This window comes from Labrus bergylta, chromosome 9, assembly GCF_963930695.1.
Source record: "Labrus bergylta chromosome 9, fLabBer1.1, whole genome shotgun sequence".
Classification (NCBI taxonomy): domain Eukaryota; kingdom Metazoa; phylum Chordata; class Actinopteri; order Labriformes; family Labridae; genus Labrus; species Labrus bergylta.
In genome coordinates this window covers 15,429,853-15,453,464 of record NC_089203.1, presented here as the reverse complement: position 1 = coordinate 15,453,464, position 23,612 = coordinate 15,429,853, and the positions used below count along the sequence as shown (strand labels likewise).

Below are 23,612 nucleotides of genomic sequence, written 5' to 3'. Positions count from 1 at the left end.
CAAGAAAAATATTAGTGTCATCCTTGTTGCAAAATGAGCAGTTTGATGAGATATATTAACAAGTTGCTGGGATTATGTTTGTGTATTTTTTTAAATAGGATAGGATAATACTTAATTAATCCCCAGAGCGTTATAGCAGCACAGACAAGAAAGCTCAAAATACACATTAAACAGAATAGATATGATAAATAAAAATAAAAACAGGAGGTATATACAAGTACAAAATGAATGATGAAGTTAAAAGGGGGATATGAGAATTGAGACAGTATTTGCAGAGAATAATAAATGTAGTCTTTTAACTAAATTCATAAAGAAAAATCCCAAAAAATGAAGGTCACAACTATTTTCCTGATAATAAACCAGTCTGCAAAGAGGCGTTTGGTGCTCTTGCAGGAGACCACGCCCCCCCACTCCTCATCTCGGGGTCTGATTGGCTGTTCGCCCCACCTGAGGGACGACGGACTAGTTCCGGGATTCCGATGTCGGCCTAGCGAGCGAGCTAAGTGGTTTGCTAGCGGCTAATTCAAGGAGGACCGTAACGACCCACACCCCTAAAGACAAGACAGCTCGTATGTTCGATATAAGGTTTGTCCTGCTTGTTTTACCTGCTCGTCATGGTGACTCCTTAACGGAACAGAGGTGTAATTATCTCAATAAAAGGCCACTCCGTTAAAATAAAGCGTTAATGCTAACCAGGTAACGTATGCTAACTTTTTCTAGCTGTGGTAAAGGACTGAACACTGTCGCAAAAAAACTTTCGAGGCTAAATAAGAGCTAACCAATTACAAAGTGTGGCATAGGGTTTAACATGTTTTTATTATAGTTTGTGTACACGTCAAATGAAAACACCACAGCGTCTTTAACTTGCTCGTAATTAGAGATGTTAATGTTAATGAAGGGTTTTGATGTGAGAGCAGAAAGTGGTAACGTAACTTGTCTTGTCCTGGCCTGTGGTGTCACGCCTCGCCTTTTCACTATTATTTAACAGTGATGGTGAGAGGAGATTCAGTGATATGCTGTCGTACGAGAAATCACCCCCAACAACTCTCAGTGTGTCGTCACTGTTTGTACATTTGATTAAATTTGAAGATGTCAGGTAAATGAAGATTGTTGCGGTGACATGACAGTGAAGGCTCGACCCGGAGATTTTAGGATTAACAGACATTATAGAGGGGGGGGGGGGGTTGTTGTGGGTCAGATAAAATCATTTACAACATTGACAATACTTCACAGACAGCTTTGTATTTGGTAAAGATGACTGTTTTGATGAGGGGTGTGTCCAAACTATCAGGTTACATCTCTCTGTCACTCTGGATTCAATATGTTCACACCGCACGGACAAGTTTTTCATCTGGAGGTGTTGTGTGTGTGTGTGTGTGTGTGTGTGTGTGTGTGTGTGTGTGTTGTGTGTGTGTGTGTGTTGTGTGTGTGTGTGTGTGTGTTGTGTGTGTGTGTGTGTTGTGTGTGTGTGTTGTGTGTGTGTGTCAAAGGCGTCCACCCTGATCGTTGTCTGCAAATGGTGTTATGAATTTCCAGCAGTGGGTGGTGTTTATTTATTTGACCACCTGAGGGCATAGAGGTGGCAACTGTCTGTTTAACAGCAGGCTTGTTGAGCAACTTTTCTCAAATGAGTCATGCTGAAAACTCAAAAGTACACAGTGGAGGCTTTTTTTTAGGAGGTTAACAAGATAGTTAGTCATTTTGATCCTTGTGAAATCTGAGAGAAAACTGTAATATTTTTCACCATAACCCATTATTTCTTCGTGATGTCTATGTTTCAAACTAGTTTTTAGATATGATTTTTGCTGGTAATCCCTTCACCTGAAATGTCACTGGAACGTCTCGAACAATCTGCATATCGCTGTTTCCCATATTCCAACATTTTTTTTTTTTCACTTGTGACCATGAAATCAAATTAGAGTTTATTCAACAGGTGATTTCTTCTCCTGAATCAGCAGTTAGGTATATTAGCTTTCCAGCTTTAAATTGATGTGACACAACTGATAGATATCAGCTACTGATATCAGTTCATACCACATTACTTGTCAAGCTGTTGTCTGTCAATAGGGCCAATATAGGCCAATACTATTTGCATCCGATGCATTAGTGCATCCCTAAAAAAAACGTTTTTATATTGAGGTCTAACCAGCAAACATAAAGGAGACATTTTCATTCAATGTGTTTTATTTTAGGTAGTTGTGTTCTCCTCTTGTTATTCGGTCTGGGCATTATGAAATATACCTGCAATGTAAACATGGTTTAATGTTGCAAAATTGAAATGTGCAATTAGATACCAAATATTGATGTGCACACATTAGCTACTTTAATAGCACTTACAGTTCCTGTTTCTGTCAGTCGTGAGGCATTTTTTACACATTACCATTGTTTTAAACAATTATTATATCATTATTCAAATTATTATTATTACTAATTATATATTTATTTTTTTATAGGGGCATCCTCGGTTACCCAGAGAACCAGAGGTTGACAGAGGACCAATTGAACAAAGGATTAAAATGCATCAGACTTCATAACAACACTGCTGCACATGGCTTTGTTAAAGAGATGCAAAATGGAAAATGAGGTCTATCTGCAGAGAATTTGGAGGTGGGAGAGGTCGCTTCACCAAGACCTGGCCTTCTGTGGCGACAGCTCGGCAACATGCACGGGGCCTCTGTTTGGAATGAGTTGATTCTTTCCTCATAAAGACTGAGGGCAGGGGTTTTAAAAGCCCAGAGGACTGTGTTTTGCTATTTGAGCAACTTGTAAAAGCAAGGCTAAACATCATTTTAAAACATTCTTTTAGCAGATTTTTTTTTTTTAAACTCCAGCTGGACTCTATTGTTTGATGCTAAGCAGCTTCATGCAACTGATTCAGAAGTGACATTTGTTGGTTAAGTTCTTTTTAACTGCTGACTTGGTTTGAAACGCTGAAACTGTCCCTCCTGCCACCATCCTCAGTTTCTTCCACCCACCCAGTGCCTAAATAAGCCCTCTCGGGACAATTACAGAAGTCATCAGCAGCTGCTGTGCTCAATCCTCTGCCTGTTCTCCTCTATGTGCTTCTGCTCTGGGCCTACTGGCTTTCCACCCACTACCTCTTTAATTTTCTTGTCTTTTTTTAAAATATTACATTTCTCTGAGGGATAAAGTCAGAAGTCAAGCACAGCGACAAGCATTAGTGTAAACACTTGAGTTTGAGAAGTGGAGACTAACCTAAACTGCTCCAGTTCTAGCTGTGTGTACTTGTGTCTATGCTTTAATGTGCATGCACAGCTGTGTAAAGGTTGAACTGGTGCCAGGAAGCAACTTAAGTTTAGATTTATTTATATTCTTGCACCAAAAACAGTTACAATAAGCCATACAAAAATATTTATGAATTACCAACACATATTTTTGTATCACATAGCTTAAGAATAGTTTTGCTTTTATAAACCTCTAATAAGAATATGCATATAAAGTGAGTATTTAAAACAAATTGTACACATGCAAGAAGAGCTGTTCATTGCTAAATCAGTAAATAATCCTCTGTTTTGAGTGATTGTACTAGTGCTGTGATACATTTAGTGACTGGACCTAGTTAATTACTCATGTTTCTGCTGAGTTTCTGCTTTGCATAGTGTTGGTTTTCTTCTCCAGTCTGCAGTCATGGCCCCTCGTAGAAAACAACCTACTCGCCATTTTAACCTGTAGAGCACCCATAATAATAGGTAGACAGTAGATATCTACCTATCTCTGTGTCGTCTTTCCCTCTCTCTCTGTGTCCGATGCCGGGCTTCAGTGGTGGGGGGGTTGGGGGAGGAGTGGGTGGCCCTGCTTCTGCTCCTCCCCGCGCATTTCGACCTAGCCGATATGTCCCTGTGTCTGCAGCCACCACGTTCCTTGTTGGATCAACCACCCTTTTTTTCTGCTTCACGTAAGTAGCATTTTAATGCACAGAACACAAACATTGTGTAAACGGCCTATGTATGTGCATACATGTATTTCCCCCTTTTTTTATTTGCATACACACACTTGTGTCATTGCACAATCAAAAGTGCTTTAAACTTGTGTTTCCTACCCACACGTGTAAATATGCCTGTGTTTATTATGTTTCATCTAAAGGCATTATTTTCTTTCTTTACCTTTATTTATTCAAGGCAAACTTCACTGATCAAACTTGCACTCTTACAGCAACACTTGCGTTTATAATTTGTTACACTTTAAGATGAACAGCTTTATTTGAGTTGTTTGAGGGTAAATTATTTTTTTCTATTTGTGCATTTAAAAAATAAATCTATCTGTGATATGTCAACAAGTCCTTGATTGAAGCCTGTTAGTGGAAAATTGTCTTGACACTATGCAGTTATGGAAATTACGTGTCAGCCTTTTACCATGTTTCCTATTTTGCATTCCTCTAGGTGCCCATGGTTGTCAGAGTATTTCTCCTCTGTCATTCCCATATACATTGCTGTGATCTTTCTCTTAACCCTTGCCAATTTCTGCATGGCCACCTTCATGGACCCTGGAGTCTTCCCCAGAGGTAAACACACATGGGCAGTGTGTGTGGGCTAGTCTTTTCTCCAGAGAGTTATGTACCAATTAAAAGATATTCTCAATAATTTATTGAGTTGTAATCTAATAGAGGAACAACATTTGATCAGGGTGTATGATGTCTGTGTAATCTCAGTGCCTGTGTCTGTTATCTTTAGCGGAGGAGGATGAGGATAAAGAGGATGATTTCCGCGCTCCTCTTTATAAGACGGTGGAGATCAAAGGCATCCAGGTGCGCATGAAGTGGTGCTCGACCTGCCGCTTCTACCGCCCACCGCGCTGCTCACACTGCTCTGTCTGTGACAACTGTGTAGAGGTAAACACATACACATTAACACACACATAAACAGACACATACAATTTGATGTGCATTCTGTACATACCGTTACATAATTTTGAATTGAATGTCTTTGCAACATCTACTAAACATCCTCTGCTTTGTTGTTATTAAAACCTAGGTTTTTAAGTGACTGTCTCACAGGCCTAACAGTGCTTAGTCTGAAAATGGCAAAGTCAATTATTAGTTATTAGAGGAGCAAATTTTTCATCATAATTTTGCATCGTCTCAGCTTTTGACCCTGTGCCCTCTCAGGATTTTGACCATCACTGCCCATGGGTGAACAACTGCATTGGCCGGAGGAATTATCGTTATTTCTTCCTCTTCCTGATTTCTCTCACCACCCATATCATAAACATATTTGGCTTTGGTCTTGTTTATGTCCTGCACCACCGCCAGCAGTTGGACACACCACACGCAGCTGTAACGTATCCTTAATTTAGCTCTTTGCAGCTATAAAGACATGGGATGTTATTTTCCTATTTTACTAAGCAACTTGTGATTTTTAGCCTGTTTCTTTTTTTTTTTTTTACTTAATATTTCTGGATTTGTTGCAACCTCCTTGACCCTCTCTTAGTATGGCTGTTATGTGTGTGGCTGGTCTGTTTTTTGTCCCAGTCGCTGGCCTGACTGGGTTCCACATGGTGTTGGTGGCACGCGGTAGGACCACAAATGAACAGGTTTGTACAAGAGCTGGTTGTGTGAATCACATCTTGCATCATATTTCACTGTTCTTTAACTTTCATCAATATTTTCAATGTTCATGTGAGCTTAAGCATTTTTCTGTCCTCCCTTTCATTGAAGGTGACAGGGAAGTTTCGGGGAGGCGTGAACCCTTTCACCAATGGCTGCATGAGAAACATTTCCCATGTGCTATGCAGCTCCCAGGCCCCCAGGTAAGCATTTCTCCTTCTCCTCTCACATGCTTTTACTCCCCTCTTTTAACACTATGCTACATGAATATAATGTTTAGGCCCTCTATTTATTTCTATTACTCTATTTCCCCTCCCACCTTACTCTTTTTTATTTTTCTCACTTGTCTGTTTTGTTAATGGAATACCGGAGTTCCATGCCACAGTATGAAGGGTTCTTATTTGTTCCTGATTATTGTATTGAATTTGAATGTATGTGCATGTTCCTGTCATAGATACATGGGTCGTTTGCAGAGCCCCCAGTCAGTGGAGGTACAGCCCCCATTTGTTAGACCGCCTCTCACTGAGGCGCAGCTTGAGGCCAAGGTCCTGGACAACGGCATCCAGAATGACAGACACAGTACCAGGGTGGGTGACCCCAACAAACACACAACAAAAACATGCCTACCCCACGGACTCTTATATGCATTTTCATGTGGTTCAGAAATATTTGGCACATAATGAACATTTCATTGTTACGAGTTTACTTTGTGACCAACTGAACAGGTTTGTAGAGGAAAAAAATGTTCTTCAGCTGGTTCAAACAGTGCTTTTATTAATTTATCATTCTTACATTATAATGCTACTTGTTGTACATCTCTACAAGTTTAGCTTTCAAAGCCAGCTAAAAGCGAGCTTGATAAGCATTAGGGCTGCAGGAACGAAATTGGGAAATCAAATTATATTTTAATATTAAATTTACCAACAATATTTGAACGCTTAGATGCCATTCGATTATGTAATTTTATTATGTATCTTTTGGATAACAAGTATATCAATTCATGTGAGGATGTTAATGTTCCGGAAACAGTTTTACAAAAGTAGTCAGCCTAGGTGTATTTTATTAAAAACAAAACTGCCCTATCTTGAATTAGGCCACCAACCCCTCGCGAGTGCTATATGTTGTGTCGCATGGCACACGCTGGCTGTCCACACTGCATCCGTTAAATATTTAATTCCTTGTTATGTGAAGTTCAGTTTCCCCTTGCAAACAGTATGACATCTCAAGCTTTTGTATTGCTGCGTGCTTCGTGCTGCGTCGCTCTGTTTGGACCATTTTAAAAATACTATGGGCAATGCATACATCCAAGTGAACATTATTCTGTGCAAAAAAAAATTGCCTTTTAGTTATGTATAGGATAAACGGTACAAAATGTTAGCATTAAAAAAAATCAAATGTATTCAAATATTCATGAAAAAGCATTCAAATTCCAATGCGATTATAGATATAGTCTGGGAATGTCATGAGCCCTAATAAGCATACTGGTCAGGCTTGTTTGAGTGTTAACATAACACCAGAATGAATGTAGAGATAACTACAAGTAAAAGTATGTCTTGTTTCTGAGTTTTATACGTGTGTTACTGGTGTCCAAAGCATGCAAGACAAGAAATAAAAATGTTTACTATTTTGCAAATCTATTTAAACCTCTTAAGTTAGCTTTTCTGTATGAACAACTGTTGACTTGTATTTTCTAAAGAGAACTGATAATAAGCAGCAGAATCCCCTACCACATGTTTTTGAAGCCGCAAACAAGCAGGTATTCACACTCAAAATAGTTAGAGGACATCAGTGTGATAGTTACCAGAAGCCAACATTTCATTTTCTTATGATGTTGCATTGTTTTTCATTCTCTGTGCCATGCATTATGCATATCAGGGAATTGATTTTTAATTCAGGTATTTTCTCTCTCCTGTGAAAACGTTTTGATTCCCTTTGATGTTGTTTCTTTTTCAGTCCAAGATCAGCCTAGATCAGATGGAGAGTCAGTCAGCTGATGCAGAGCCTCCACCTCCTCCAAAGCCGGAGCTACGGTACCCTGGCCTGCCCCGTGCTGACACAGAGGGTGAGACACACACAAGTACAGTTGATACATAGGTAAAGTAAATCCATCCTGGAGAACTCACCTCTTTCAAATGTCCTGTTTGTTTTGTCAGAGAGCAGCTTGCTGACTGAAGCTCCGCTTACGCCGTCAATGTTCAAATACCGACCACCTTACAACAGCCCAGGAAGGAACCACTCTGCCATTACACACCCGAACAAGGTACATGTCAATTTACATTTGAATGTACTGCAAAATATTGGAAACTATATTCATAAAAATGATTAGATACTGTAAGTAATAAACAATCAGCATTGAGTGAAGTTAACTGCATGGCTTTGCTTGATTGGATGGAAACACAGACACATGTAAATTGAATCTGTATATATTGTGTTGTAAATGCACTCAGCCATGTTGAACATTACACTGCATTCTTATTTTATAATTTGTAAGAAGATTAAGGGATGTTAGCCGTGTTACTCTTAAAGGATTGAAGCAATCAGAACAAACAGTATCCCACAGATTACTAATTTCCTTTGTGGTTAACGCCATGCCCCTCTTTTTTGTTTTTACTTTGAATTGATCATTCAGTGGCCATCGGTTGATCAGTAAGTCTCAGCTAGTGTCATCTGTGTGTGTGTGTATCCCTTTGACTGTCTCTGTGGGTTTGAGTGGATCTATCCTTTCCCCTCAGACTGAATTGACTGGATTGTGTAGTTCCTGTACTGTACTGTATTGTATTTGTATTCCATGTCTGTGTTGACACACCGTCTTTGACATGCGGTGTCAGTGCTTGTAAAGCCAGTCAATGTTTCCAATCCAGTAGTGTGATGATGGAGTAGAGCACCGGTCAAGCATCCAATTTCCCCCTACCACTTTTTATTTCTGTTTCAATCTGTACACAAACAGTTTTTTTTTTTTTTTTTTTTGTTATCCATCCTGAAGTAAAAGGGTGTTTCCATCTTCATCACATTGTTCCTCCCACTCTTTTCCTTTGGTCTGTGTCTCCTCTCCCTTCTCCTCAGATGATCCGTGGGGAAAGTCTCGACTCTCCATCAACCTCCATTCTCCAGTCCAGCCGTCAGCCAAGCTACCGCTCGGAGCCAAGCAGCCTGGATGGGGCCACAGTAGTGGGGGGAGGTGTAGGGGTCCGCAGAGGGGGAGGGGAGAGAGGTGAGGGCCCCGGGGGCCCTGGCGGAACTGCTGGAGGGATGTCAGGGGGCATGTCTGGTCACTCTCTGACTGGACGCTCCTACACCTCCTACCCATCCTCTTTAGTTCTGTCCACTGGCGGCTCCCACTCCTCCAGTCTGCGCTCAGCGCACACAGCACATAACCCTCTGGCCACGCTCCAATCAGAGGGCACCACAGACACCAGCTATAAAAGTCTAGCTAATCAGACGCCTCGGAACGGCAGCTTGTCCTATGACAGCCTGCTGACACCTTCCGAGAGTCCAGAGTTTGAGTCGGCCGCTCATGAACTGTCACCACAGAAGCCTCGAGCTCTGTTTTCCTCAAAGACTATAATGAGCCAGCCTGAGGTGATGTCACCCAGTAGCCCGCTGCAGGGCTACACGTCGCCCTTCCTCTCAGCTCAGATTGCCCAGCAGAGGGAGGGGCAGCTTCTCCAGGGCTCTGCCACTTTCTCCTCCCCTCACAGGGCCTACCTGCGTGCTGTGAGCCCGCCCCCTCCCTCCTCCTCAGGGCCTCCTGAGAGTCAGCACCTGCTCCATCATAACCACGACCCTTCTTCCCGAGCCCCTCGAAACCCTTCCTCCTCATCCTCTTCCCCTGGGGCTCGCTCACTAGAGCCTCCTGTTTCCCCACCACCCCGCGGGCTCTCCCTTGGCAAATCCTATTCTTACACTGGTGAGGCGGGGCCTCAGTACAAGCCTCAGCCCACAAGAGGAGGCACTGTGCTGGGCGGGGGAGGAGTCGGGGGAGGGCAACAGGCTCCACAGTGAGTAGTGAACCGCCGGCAGATCCATCAGCCTGCAACTCTTCCTCCTCCTTTCCCTCATAATCCTCTTCTTCTTCCTTCCTGGTTTGTGTCAGCCCTCCACCCTGATCTGTGTGAGTCTTCCTTTTCCTCCTTTACAGTTTAGAGTCTTGCTTGCTAAGCGTGTTGCAGCTGTACGTGTGTAAGGAGGTTGTATTGGTGTAATGAGTGCACTAGTGTCCAGCATGCTGGTACATGATTAACTTGATGAAAGCATGTCTCTTTACTCCTTTCGTTTCACCTCTCAAATGACCCAGTATAGAAACCAAATGCCTTACAAGATCAATGGTAGTGAAATACTTTTGCATTATGTGCTTGTTTACCGTCTTTGATTTAGAACCACTCACCTCCACTTCCATTTATCCCCTGTCCTCATCCCTAATCCCTCCACCCCCCTCTTCCTTTACCCTCCCCAATGACTGTCCAATCAGATCCATCTCTCGCCCAGTCTTGGCCAACCACACCACAGCCAAACCAGGGGGTGGGGTGAAGAAGGTGACCGGTGTCGGAGGGACCACTTACGAGATATCAGTTTGAGTGACAGACATCCTTCATGGACCATCACCAGGAGGAGGAGAAAAGGTCTCTGGACTACTTCCACTACCCTGAGCTGGATATTATTCACGACTGCAGGACCCTGAGGAATTACTCTTTTTTTCAACGGCATTGTATGACAGGAGCAGGCGCGTGTGGTACTCACTGCATCTCTTTAAGGCTACTGGCCGGTCTTCTCTGTTAGCTTTTCAGATCTGAACAAAGAGTAAAAGGGGACTAAGATACATTTTTCTCCATCTAGCCACTTTGTGAGCCATAGACTGATGTGACTGTATCATTACTGGGTACAGATATGTCAATAGAACATGCATAGCTATCTAATGATTTTCTGTTTTACTTTGGTACTTAGCACACAGAGTGCTGACTGCTGTGTTTGACACACTTAAGGAAAAGATGGCCTTTATCCAGTGGATGTAGAGATTTAGAGGGTGGATTCAGGACTGTTGACCAATAGAAACGTCTTCTTCTTCACTGTCTGAACGGACCACATGACCTGTTAATCGATATGAATCATGGAAAGCAGAGTCCGACCTATAAACACAGTATCATTTTAGTTTTATAAATCTTTTTTTAAATATTGTTTTATATAAATGTATGAAATCTTACAGATTATTATCGGGGGAAATTGTCAGGTATTGAAAATGACTATTGATGAGGTTGGCAGTTTTACTGTGTGTAATTATTCATGAAAGCGATTTCAAATCAGTTGCCTGTTTATATTAAATGGCTGCATCAGCCACTTGTGAGCCCTTGTTGGAGTTGACATCGTCCAAAGAGAAAGATGATCCTTCAGTGGACAACTTAAGTGGCAAATAATTGAGGTTAACTTTTGAAAGCCACAAAGAAATTTCTGAATGGAGATTTCAGCACAAACATTTTTGTGGAATGTACACTTGTAATGTTTAAACTAGAGACATTATGCAAAATCTATTTGTAGCTTTAAGATCATTATTTGTCTTGTTGGTGTCTTTTATTTTTTCCTTTTATTCTGTAATGTTTGTCAGTCAGTCAAGATGCTAGCAGAACCTCCTACATTCAAACAGATAGCCAGCCAAATAGAGGCAGCGAGGGAAGGGCTTATTTATTTCACAAAACCAGACAACTTTGTAGTTATCAACACAACGTCAAACCAGTCTACCAGTTTTTATTTAGTTTTTTATGACTAAATAGGGACATATTCAAAAAAAATTAAATGCTGTAAAAATAAATTGTAAATGTGATAAGCCACTAACTATCTTGTCAAACAGAGACTGGTTTGCAAGGGATATTTTTTTGTCTGCCTCGAGCCATTTTTCTTTTAATTATTTTTTTTTCTGAGGACAAATTTATAGGCAGATAAAGTTGTATTGATTATCTTGCTCATTTATAGATACTCCCGTAAAAGGTACAAAAACAGCCACTTTGAGAAAGTAATAATTAGAGGAAGGGAGGGGTGTATGCAAGTTTGTGTCTTTCAGGATCGGGCATTACAGTTGAGGTTTATTTATTTTATTAACTATAAAAGCAGTGTTTGCAGTAGAATGTTAAATCTGGCTAAATGTGGCACATCTTTGGGTGGAAGAATACACTTGAAGCACACAAGTATCATTGTTTCAACCCAAATGACTGTGTTATGAGTTTTCAACCTTCCCAGGCTTTGTCTTAGGTGTGCATGCAGTTTTGTCAAATGTCTACCCAGTTTATGTGTGGGTGGCTAAAAGAAAAGAATCATCATGAATGGCACAAGCAGTCGTTGTAAGGAGATAAAGAGAACCTGTGTTACTTTTTCCTGCTCCGGCCGATGATGTTGGCCACTGAACAATCTGATCCTTTGAGTATAGTAGGTATACTTCTGTGTGAGATAAAATATCACTATTGTGGGCTGTGATGAATGGAACGAGTTTCACAAATATCTGTAATGAGTACATGAAAGACATTTCCAAAATGGCCTTATAAAGAATTTTTAAAAGATGTCTTCTCAGAATAAAAAGGTCAAACTGATAAAAAAAAAAAAGTACTGTCATGAGTTTTCGCTGTGCACTTCTTTGTTTTATTTCAGATTCACCTTTACGATACGAGGCATCAGTAACAAACAATACCGTCATCAACAGTTTACATGAAGTGAAGAGATATTGCTGAAAATACAATCATTACAAAAAGGCATTTGGTTTTAAATAACTTAAGGTTTGTATTAAAATAATCATTGGTATGGCTGCATTCAAGAAACAGCACCATAGCCAGTCAGAGCAGGCAAAGGTGGCCCAGCTGTTATGGATATTTATTTAACACCATGAAGACTAAGCCGGAGAGAACATGTTGAAGTAGATTAACCTTATTTTATCAATCCGTATTTGAACTTCTGCAATGAAGAGAACACTTGATGCAAAGGAGACCCCATTTAGCCCCTCTGGCCTGTCCTCACATCTCACTGGTCTTTCTTGCTCTCTGTGGGCTGTTGTGGGTTGTCAGATTCAGTTTGGAGCTCATCACTGCCTTCCTCTGGCGGAATTCCGTTCTGATCCTCTTCCTTCAAACCACGACTTTTGTTCAGCTTCTTGGACTTTTGGAAGAGTTCATTGAGGTTAAACTCTCGGATAATGTTCTCCTTTTGAGGAAAGAAATAGTCCTTATATTAGATATATGTGTGAATATGAATAATCAGTATATAGCCCTTCACATTCGATCTGAAAATATGATTTACCTCACTGAAGAGCCAGGATACAGCTCTCGCTTTGTTGTCCACCATTGGACGTCTAATAATTTCCCGCCCTCCTTGGAAAAGAATCAGTGAGGGAAGCTGCTTGGCCAGAGGAGAAGTGCTGACCCTGTACCTGTTCAGAAACAATCTATGGTCATTTTGTGGACAAACAACACGACACAAAAAAAGGTAGAGTGGACGAAATGACTGACTTTTCTGAAACCTCTCCATAGCGTCCGATGTCCACCTTCCCAAACCTGAGTCCAGCACAATTATACCTGAAAGATGCACAAAACATTTATCCTTGTTCAAACTTAAAACATGTTCTGGATGTTTTTTAACTGAGTTGTTTTTTCAAAACTTTAAAATTGTATTGTATATACAAAACAAAATATGGTAAATAAAATTTACCTTAATAAGCTGATATTTTACTGATGACATGCTTTTGTGTAGCAGCACTTCAGGAAACCTGAAGCTCTAATCTGTTACTCTGACATCTAGTGTTTCAAATGGATACTGCAGTCCAAATTGAAAACATTGAAGAGCGCTACATTAGTCTTTATGTGTTTCATACTGGCTGCTGTGTTGTTGTCAGAGAAGCCAGCGCTTCAACAGAGATGTCTAATGATATACCGGCAGTAAGGTCATTTTATGATTTAATTCACTGTTATCTTACATATTGGACCTTTAAATACCAAGACATGAAAGACCATGATTAAACAGGAGATGCAGAACGTTCACAAACTTGTACAAAATACTATTTCAGTTTGCTGAAATTTTGGTTTGAATAATGATTATCTCCTTCAAGATACAAGACAGCGTGGCTGTAAAGGTGTGACTGGTGACTGGTTATGTGTTAGTCTACTCTTTGTCTGATCATGACCACAGCACAGCCAATCACTAAAATATTTGTTTCACCAATAATGGCAAGATAGCTGATACAGTGTCATCCTCAGTGTCATGTTTTGTCTTCATTTACTTATTTCTTACTTGAGAGAAAGTTCAGCGAAGACTGGAGCAAAGGACTGGCAGTCAGAAGACCAGTTGGCAAAAAATTCAACAATCCAGGTGACACGACTGTCTCTCTGCAGCTCCTCCTTTATGATTCAATAGAACAAAACCACATGAGAAAAGAATACACAACAACAAACTCTTTAATTCACACCTAACCACCTATTGGACTAGGAAATCAGTAGGGCTAATATTCAAATAAATACACTATGAATTGTGCTGTCTATAAGAACAAAAAGGAAACACAGTTGAAGAATCTCTCATCAAATTCAGCATTATCTGAAGAGTAACACTCACATCTATGGTCTTGTCACTGAAGTACTTGATGTACTCAGGGCCCATGTAGAGAGGCGGCTTACAGGTCATGACGAAGGCTGGAGACAAAAAAATATGAACAGAACATTTTTTTTAAAGTACAAGTGACAGATATTTCCACACAAAAAATTATTAATGCAAGTTAAACATTCGTTAAGAAGCACTTGAGGTAACACAACAACCTTAGAATATATTGGAAGTTAAGGCTTGTTATTCGATTCGGCAAGGGAAGTTGCGCGTGCATTCACCGTACCTCTTTGAAATAGGCCTTCATACAAGAATCTAATTACTTAATTTGAAAGAGGGATGCCAACACACTGGGAGCCTCAGGGAGACCACAATTGCAGATGCCTTTCATTTGTATTTTTATTTATCAATTAATTTAGCCTCAATTTTGTCTTATTTGTCAATTATGGGAATAAAAACCACATCTGTTACAGTGACCACCGTTTACAGTTTTATAAACGTTTTATACACTACAAGACCAAGTGTAAATGTGTAGCCCGACATAAGGGGACATATTTTAACTGCATCAGTTTGATTTAGATGATAGGCTGATATCCTGCTGCTTTTTAAAAATAAATATCATAAATAATAATAATACATTTAATTTGTAACGCACTTCACATTTTTCAAAAAAAATCTCAAAGTGCTACAGGAAGAAAAAATAGAAATAAAAACAAATTTAATCAACTAAGCAACTAACGAAACTAAAAGCACAAGCAGAAGGCTTTGTTAAAGAGGTGGGTTTTTAGGGCCCTTTTAAAAGCATCAGCAGACTGTGGAGCCCTCAGCTGCTCGGGGGGGGGGGGGGGGGGGGGGTTTCACAGACTGGGAGCAGAGGAGCAGAAGGCCCGGAGTTATAGGAGTTATAAGGCCACTGACCGACACACAAAGCGAAGTAGAGGATGCCAAGCCGGATGTCCAGCCTGAAGAAAAGGATGACGTTGGCCACTTTGCTGAATAGGAACAAGTTGCCTATGTGCTGCTCCAGTGTGACTGAGAGAGAGAGAGAGAGGAAAAACAGTGAATGCAGCATCGGAGAAAAACCTTCATACTGTTGACACAAGGTCACAACTGTAATCGCAACTGTGTGTTTACACATCAAAGCAGAGTTGTTAGTGAAGCACTTTGGATGTTGCTTCAGGCAGGGTCTCTCAGAGGGTCTTGAAGGAACACCATGTGTCGCAAATTCCCTTTTTTTTTTTTGCTGAACATAAACAGTTAGTATGACTTTTGGTTGGGTATGATGTTAACCCAGTTACATAAATGTCTAGAGGTAAAAAAAAAAAAGAGCTTAAATTAGGAGAACTTTTGATGATGTGACTGTTTAAAGTGTAAACATACATTTGCCATGATATCAAATTAGTTGGTTTACACAATAATAAAACTGTGTGTGTGTGTGTGTGTGTGTGTGTGTGTGTGTGTGTGTGTGTGTGTGTGTGTGTGTGTGTGTGTGTGTGTGTGTGTGTGTGTGTGAGAGAGAGAAAGGGGGGGGTACTCACTCGCTCTTCTGTTCTTCATCATCACTATTGCAGTGAGAAACATGAGAATCTCTAATTCTCTCTGTAAAAACAAAACCAGAGACAAAAACATTTAAAAAAAACAACTTTGTGAAGATTGTGGAAAAAAACAGCTACCTCATGTCACAGGACCCTCCATATTTAAAAGCTGGCAGCCCCCCCCCAACAACATGCTCCTCACCCAGTCAAAGTCGCAGGAGTTGCCGTCCTCGCGCTGGGTCGCCAGGTGTTCACACAGACCGGGAGCCTTTCGGACAACCATAAAAGCGACTGTCATGAAAAACGACATGATATAATACGGTTTCAGAAGCCATTTGTAAATCTGGGGTAGGTGGTACAAGAAAGAGCACAGTCCTGTGATAAGACCCATGCTTGCAAGGCACGACAGTCACCCAAGAGAAGGTTTGAGGAGGAGTGACAGCTGATGTTACAGACATGACAAGCCTCTTGTGTCGATCTGCGCCTGCGCCACATAAAGCGATTCCGCAGTTCCTGGGCTCAGCGACTCGCCGTACATTTGGCGGGCATTGTTAAAACGTAAACAGAGCAGTCTGAGAAATGGAGGAAAGTGAAGCAGCTGCAAAAACCGAGACCGTAGATAGCAAGGATGTTAAAGACTCCTCTGAAACGTTGACCAATGATGCTACAGGAGAAGTTTCCTCAAAGTCAGGATCAGTTTGTAAGACGTCCGAGGAGACGGAAGCGAAGTATATGCGGTTGAAGTTGTTCGACAAAGTGATGCAGAAGAGCCTTGAGAGGTTCATCCAACATGCCAGGTAAAGTGACACTTTTCTTTATACTGGAACTACAAAGAAGGAAAGAAAAACGTGTATGCTGTAGTCCCGGGTCGAAGCCCTCTTGTATTGATCACTTTTTGTAATTGCAGTATGATAATAATAAAATAACATGAGGGTATGAATAGAATGTCTTTATTGTCTTTATACAATTGTACAACGAAATAATTTGGCTTCACCTTAAAGTGCACACACATACAAGCATCCACAGCTAAAAACAACTAAGAAGAAGAAAAAAAAAGGAACTCTCATTCAGGTAAGATGGGCAATGTATGGTAGGAGTTATTTACAGGTAGTAGCATAACAGAATATAAATAGATATTGCAGAAATATAAAATAAATATTGCACAGTATGAGATGTAAAATATTGCAGAAATATAAAATAAATATTGCACAGTATGAGATGTAAAATATTGCAGAAATATAAAATAAATATTGCACAGTATGAAATGTAAAAATTTGCAGAAATATAAAATAAATTTTGCACAGTATGAAATGTAAAAATTTGCAGAAATATAAAATAAATTTTGCACAGTATGAAATGTAAAAATTTGCAGAAATATAAAATAAATATTGCACAGTATGAAATGTAAGATATTGCAGAAATATAAAAGATGAAGGTAAATACAGCAAAAGGCTAACATGATAAAGGTGAGACACAAAAATTGTTTATGTCACAGCTGGTATCATGACTGCTGGATTCACTGACTCATCTGACAGAAAGTGCACAGGGCCTCGTTGAAGAGACACTGCCTGTCCAAAAAAAAAAGTCGGCATAATAAGTGCATGGGTGATTATCCTTCAGCTGGCAACAACTTATTTAACCCCAACTAATGCAATGATTAGCTTCTCATTTCTTAAACAACTATGTTGACCCATCCTGTGATCGTGGAAAAGATGTTAGTCTGTTTGAGAAGGGTCAAATCATTGACATGCATCAAGCAGAGAAAACATCTAAGGACATTGCAGAAACTACAAAAATTTGGTTAAAAACTGTCCAACACATTATTAAAAACTAGAAGGAAGATTTACCCTGTTCCAGAGTGATCAGGGTAAGAAGAGAGGCAGATGAAGTGATGCACCCATCATGCATAGTGCCTACTGTACAAGCCTGTGGGGGGCAGTGCTATGATCTGGGGTTGCTGCAGTTGGACAGGTCTAGGTTCAGCAACATTATGTGCCTGCTGACTACCTGAATATACTGAATGTGCTGGAGAAGACTTTGCACAGTGGTCCGACTCTCCCATCATCAATACAATTTATTGGTGAAAAATGAATGCAACACTGGACGGAAATAAATCTTGTGACATTGCAGAAGCTTATCGAAACATTGCCACAGCGAATGCGTGGCGTAATCAAAGCTAAAGGCGGTCCAACGAAATATTAAAGTGTGATCTTTTTTTTTTTTGGTGGCGACTTTTGTTTTGGCCAGGCAGTGTATCTTGTCTGTTTTAAATTAGGTTGTTCAATGTGATTCAAACAAACAAACATTAACATGTTTCATTGATAAAATATCTTACAAGACCTGCCTATTCTGCCTTGTGTTCCTGGGTCTCTTTAGATAAAATGTTTAATTTGTTTTGTACAACTAAGGGCTCAGAACAAAAAAGGTATAACACAGAAAAATTCCCCACTTTGCTGATACACTGGTCTCTTACAGTTTTAACAGATTCGCCAGCACATTTCGTCCGCTGTACAAGAAGAACCCTCAGAGGATGGAGAGCATCCACAAACAGTTCATAGAGGAGTTGCAAGGGGCTATAAAGGTGTGTAGCATATTATTTTAAGACTATGTGTGAAAAATAAATATCCCCTTAAGAGTGTATTCTATGTGTGTAAGCAGTCTGCACTGGTCTACCTGTTTTTTCATCTGTTTGTATGAATGTCTGTGTTTGTGAAGGATGACATCAACAGGTTGATTGAAGAAGGCCAGTTAGAATTCAAACTGAATGAACTGGACAAACTGGAGAAGGCTACAAAAAACAATCCAAATCCTGTATGGTGAGTAAACTGCATTATGATCTCTTATAATCTTTGTGGACAAGTGTTGAGAATGAGCAGGTGTGCTAAAACACTCAAGCAATGCATCTGGTTCGTCCAATCTAATTGTGATGACTTACTAATTACTCTTCCTAATTTTGATTATATGTTTGTTCCTTATATTGCCAATGTTTCTGCATTTTGCAGCTTGAATTAAATAATAAATTGAATCCTTCAACATGTACTTTTGTTCCATTAGGCGGCCAAGTGGCATTCCTGAGCAGGACTTCTGCAGCTTTTTGATGCCGTACTATCAAAAACAGGAAGCCTACCTGCGACTGGAGCTGAAAAAGATTCAGGCAGAGAACGCAGCTCTTGCGCAGAGGGTCCAGACAGGTAGAGAGAGCATTACTCAGACTGAACATCACATCTCGACTGCTGTTGAAGAGTGGAAGGTGAGCGAAAATTATTGATGACAATAAAATAAGATTAAACATTTCTATTTATACGAGGTGTGCATTGCCAAGTTTAATGTTAGTTTGACTTGATTATTTATTTATTTTTTCTCTTTCTGCTTTAGGCATCGGTCACAGAATTTGAAAGGATGGCATCTTCTCTCTGCCCTGCTGATGTCTTTGATTAACTTAATAACTACCTTTTAATGTAAATATTCATTTTGTATACTGTCTGTTTTTCTGACCCTAAAAATGAAAAAGTTGGAATAAATAAAAAATGTTTTTTTTTGCCACCATACACCATTCATTACGGTAACATGCGTGTTTCTCGACTGTATTACGGTAGACGGGCAGTGGAAATAATGCCACAAAGAAGTGAGGAGTGGAGTAGTTGACACTGGATGGATACGTGCGGTGAGAACTATCAAAACAGGAAACATTTCACACGCTTCAGAAACCCGGTATTTTAATTGTACATACATGCTTTATCCGGGGTAGTTATGACGGAAATGTTTTCAACTCTGTACGGGCAAAGTGAAGCTCAGGGACCGCCCGGCTCGTCGTCTCTTGGTTTCGGACCGGGGAAACCTCCGCCGCCTCTGCCGCAGAATCAAGCCGCCATGGCGGGGCAGCTGCCACCGCAGCTCGGGGATGAAGGGCCTGCTCTGCGGAAGCCCGGAGCCATGAATGAACCCTTCTACTTATTGCGGGAGCTTCCTGGTACTGTGGGGGGCAACCCTGCTTTGTTTTTGTTTTTTTAACACCATTTTTCTGTGTTAGTTTAAATAAAGAAATGATCTGCTATCACGGGTTGTTAAGCAGTCTGTTTACAACGCTAGCTGAAGTTAGCCAACGAGATGAGTTTACGGTAATATGTGGACAAAGTAGCATGTTTTTTTTTATTATGTTATATGATAAACAAACTGTGTTATTCGTAGAAGAACTAGAAATGTAGCTTACTATTAATCATATGAGCATCTCTGGCCTGATCTGTAGCTCTGCTTATAATGGTCACCAGGCAATGTTTCTGCAGGAATATTTATCTCGCTGGATGAAATGTGTGCAATAAGTCCCACATGGCAGGTGTTATCTTTCATGTTGTGACTGTGTTTTAGTGGGAAACGAGTTAACGGGAAACACCAACCTGATCACGCATTACAACCTGGAACACGCATACAACAAATTCTGTGGGAAGAAGGTGAAGGAGAAACTCAGCAACTTCCTGCCAGAGTTACCAGGTTGGTGTCTCATCATGTCACTGCATTGACCATGTTTCTGCTTTTTGTCCTAGAGTCAAAACTGTTAACGCTGTCCACTGGTTGCTACTTCTGGCTTGCTTAAGGATTTATCAAAACAAACCATCCAGTGCCCCCCGCCATAATGCATGACCCGCTGACTCTTTCCTCCCAACAAAAGCAAAGAAATGAGTGCTTAATGAAACCCTAAAATGCAAATATTTTTTACACCTTTTATCATGTGTTGCTCAGCCTTACGCCTGTCATCGCTGGTCTTTTGATTTCCATTTCCCCACTCACTCCTACATGTTCTGTATGTTCTGTTGCCGTAGGTATGATCGACTGTCCGGGTACTCAAGACGGCAGCTCGTTGCGCTCACTCATCGATAAGCCTCCAGTTTGTGGGAACTCCTTCAGTCCTCTGACCGGCGCACTGCTCACAGGCTTCAGACTACACACAGGACCGGTACAAACTGAACACACAACATGTTGATTCAGATCAATAAATGCATTAACACTACCATGGACTATCCTAACCCATTTTGTTGGGATATTCTGATGTGTTTGTAATTTGTGTTCTTTATTTCTTTTTTATTGTTGTATAAAATACAAACATGCATTCATGTTATTTATGTTTTTTTTTTTTTTACAGCTCCCAGAACAGTACAGACTGATGCACATACAGCCTCCAAAGAAAAAGAGCAAACACAAGCACAAACACCACCGACCACAGGATCCGTTACCACAAGGTATGACATTAACTATGATGTACTGTGTTGCACTAGGTACAAAACCGCAAAGGTTTGTGAGATGTTTTCAGGCAGTTGACCCTTTTTTGTTATCCCACAGAAACTCCATCAGACTCTGATCCCAAGAAGAAGAAGAAAAAGAGAGACGATGATCCAGACCGCAAGAAAAAGAAGAAAGACAAGAAGAAGAAGAAGGTAAAAGAATCTACTAAATCAAATCAATCAATTTTTATTTGTATAGCGTCAACTCATAACAAGTGTTATCTCGAGACACTTGACAAAAAGCAGGTAAAAGACCTTACTTATTGCTATATTACAAAGACCCGGCTTCATCCATCATGGGCACTTTAGCAAAGCAGCAAAAGTTACAGTGGTAAGAAAAAACTGCTTTATTAAAAGGCAGAAATCTTCGGCCGGATCCCCGGCTCATGACGAAACAGCCTTCACAGCCAAGACTGCGTCAGGCTTGAAATTATTGGATTATTGACCCTAATGCCATTATTGGGAGAGATAATGACCATTAGAAATCCGTATTTTGTCCTTCATGCATAAAAGTCTGAAGTCTAAATATAATATATGTCTATATATCTATAAATGATCATAAAAATGTGTTTAAGTTGCCCCCAACACAAATTTAAGTTTGAGGGAGCTTTAATCCTCTTGGATTTCTTTTTTGCTGCTGGAGTGTGAAGGAGCAAAACTATCCTAAAGATAACAGACGTGACTTAATATTGTTGAGATCCGTGGTAACACTTTCATCCCCTCATGGTTCTCAGTACCTGGCACATTTTAGTAAATATTTACCAACTTTTAAGTTCTAGTTCAGTCTTCTGCCCCTGAGAAAACTATCTGAGAGTTTTGCCTTGTTCCAGCTAGATCTTAACTCTGTCAGTCCGCTTTGTCGTTGCTTGAGGTAGCGTACAGTGGGTTTATCTTTTTACCGAATAAAACTGCTGCTGGTAACAGAATGTAGGAGAACAACTGAGATTGAATAACTCAGTGTGAGCCCTCATCAAAACAGTCTGATAGAGAGCACAGTTCTGCATAGAGCTGCAGAGCTGTTAAATTTGTAGTTTTATCACTTTTTTGCGGTGGCTGGGAAGTGCAAATCAAAATAAAATGTGAGACAAATTTACATTTTGACAAACATTTTGACATTTTATAAAACAAATTTACAAATGGCAGAACACTTTAATCAGTCCCCAAACAAATTTACAAACGACAGAGTCTTCACTGAAAGGGAGTGTACCAAATGCAGGAAGTGACCCGGAAGTGATTGAGTAAGGGGTCATTTAGTTTGTTTTGGCAGAAAGACTTGGCTGACTGTGACACGCAGTGATATGGAGTTTGTGGTGACAGAGAGATGTTTTGTGGAACTCATTTGAGCCAGATTAGTCAGTTTTGCTTCTCATGGACTCTCAAACTTTTGAAGTATCCAGCATCTCTGAGGTCTGCAAATAACTCCATCCAGAACTGAGACATATAAATTAATATAATTTTATGTGTATACATATATGAATAACATCAAAATTAATTAATTAAAATTAAATTATCTGCCAAGTCTTTCTACAAAAACAAACTAAATGAGCCCTTACTCAATCCCTCCCAGGTCACTTCTGGCATTTGGTACGTTCCCTTTCCATCTAGATTCTGTTGTGTATATATTTGTTTGGGGACTGGTAAAAGTGTTTCACATCTTGTAAATTATGTTTTTCATAATGTATGAACACCCGCTTCACATCAGGTGTGGCCGCTTAATACAATGTTTGGAAAACGTGGACTTATGTAATAACCCACAAAGGTTGATCTGTTAATTGCAAAACTCTGTGCCATACTTTTGCACCATTCTGTCCTTTCTGAGAAATGTATGTAAGGTTTCTGCTTCAAACTAAAATTTCCCAACCAGGTCTATAGTCCCCACAGCGGATCAAATACAGTATATTGAACATGGAAATTTCTATCAATGATCTATCGATGATCTGATATCAGAATGTCGATATGTAGGCTCACTGATATCTTCCTGCTTCATGTCAGCTAGCCACAGTCAGAGCATCTGTGCACTAAGTTCCTGAGTATTTTGAGGTTTTAGGTCATTTCTGCATTCCTACTCACAAGAACAAGTCTGTTGAAAATTCCGGGTCACAGATGAATATGTTAAGTCTGATCCCATTGAATTCATCTATCCCCCTCTAGAACCGCCACAGTCCCGACCACCCTGGCCTCGCTGGATCACAACCCAACAGCAACAGCCTCAGATAGACGAGAGCCCATTGTGTGCGTGCCTGAGATTGAATGTGTGTGTGGCTGTGTATTTTGTAAAATGATGAGTGTTTTTTTCCAGATAATTGTATTATTGGCAGAATGTTTATGAGAGGGCTTGATAGACATAATGCTAATGGATGTGTGACGTGTCGGAGAGAGACAGGAGCCACAACACAATGATGAGTTGTTGCTCATTATGTGTGTGTGATGATGTCAAATGTTACAGAATAGTGTAAGAGGCAGAGAGCTGCTGCTGTTGAGCTGAGTGGTGTTATGAATGACTGAGCAGAGACTGTATGTCCCTCTTCGACTCTGTTGTGATATCTTTTGACCAGAATGCCAAAATCAAATAAACTTTGGTTATCATCTTTACTTGTGTCTCCTTCACTTATAGGAGTTTTTCACTACCAATGAATCACCTGGTGCTGCATTGAGACAGTATGTATGCATTCAAAC

The 23,612-nt window shown here is 40.3% G+C and overlaps 4 protein-coding genes across 6 annotated transcripts; 3 read left to right on the top strand and 1 right to left on the bottom strand.

Annotated features, from left to right (window-relative positions):
- The first annotated feature begins 437 nt into the window (after positions 1-437).
- zdhhc5b (zinc finger DHHC-type palmitoyltransferase 5b) lies at positions 438-12,148 on the top strand. Of its 3 annotated transcripts, XM_065958978.1 has the most exons (13): positions 438-585; positions 2,454-3,916; positions 4,401-4,522; positions 4,692-4,849; positions 5,126-5,298; positions 5,448-5,550; positions 5,675-5,766; positions 6,018-6,150; positions 7,517-7,625; positions 7,717-7,823; positions 8,627-9,561; positions 9,657-9,674; positions 10,032-12,148. In XM_065958978.1, the coding sequence occupies exons 2-12, from the start codon at positions 3,768-3,770 to the stop codon at positions 9,667-9,669; spliced, it is 2,094 nt and encodes a 697-aa protein (XP_065815050.1). In that variant the 5' UTR covers positions 438-585; positions 2,454-3,767; the 3' UTR covers positions 9,670-9,674; positions 10,032-12,148. The 3 variants fall into 3 exon arrangements, with proteins under 3 accessions (XP_065815050.1, XP_020501471.2, XP_065815049.1); XM_020645815.3 differs by lacking the exon at positions 9,657-9,674; XM_065958977.1 differs by lacking the exons at positions 438-585; positions 9,657-9,674 and adding an exon at positions 593-696.
- A 9-nt stretch (positions 12,149-12,157) lies between these two features.
- tmx2a (thioredoxin-related transmembrane protein 2a) lies at positions 12,158-16,147 on the bottom strand. Its single transcript, XM_020645860.3, has 8 exons — positions 15,863-16,147; positions 15,664-15,724; positions 15,044-15,157; positions 14,141-14,217; positions 13,823-13,929; positions 13,045-13,110; positions 12,836-12,965; positions 12,158-12,739 (listed from the first exon to the last, which is right to left on the bottom strand). Exons 1-8 carry the CDS (start codon positions 16,049-16,051, stop codon positions 12,560-12,562), a joined length of 924 nt encoding a protein of 307 aa, XP_020501516.1. The 5' UTR covers positions 16,052-16,147; the 3' UTR covers positions 12,158-12,559.
- Positions 16,148-16,221: 74 nt separating this feature from the next.
- On the top strand, positions 16,222-19,203 carry si:dkey-6i22.5 (polyamine-modulated factor 1). The gene is made up of 5 exons (XM_020645862.3): positions 16,222-16,457; positions 18,136-18,241; positions 18,376-18,476; positions 18,715-18,910; positions 19,036-19,203. Exons 1-5 carry the CDS (start codon positions 16,240-16,242, stop codon positions 19,096-19,098), a joined length of 684 nt encoding a protein of 227 aa, XP_020501518.2. The 5' UTR covers positions 16,222-16,239; the 3' UTR covers positions 19,099-19,203.
- A 71-nt stretch (positions 19,204-19,274) lies between these two features.
- Positions 19,275-23,528, top strand: med19a (mediator complex subunit 19a). Its single transcript, XM_020645861.3, has 6 exons — positions 19,275-19,630; positions 20,026-20,148; positions 20,478-20,611; positions 20,798-20,894; positions 20,995-21,089; positions 23,088-23,528. Exons 1-6 carry the CDS (start codon positions 19,411-19,413, stop codon positions 23,151-23,153), a joined length of 735 nt encoding a protein of 244 aa, XP_020501517.1. The 5' UTR covers positions 19,275-19,410; the 3' UTR covers positions 23,154-23,528.
- The last annotated feature ends 84 nt before the right edge of the window (positions 23,529-23,612 follow it).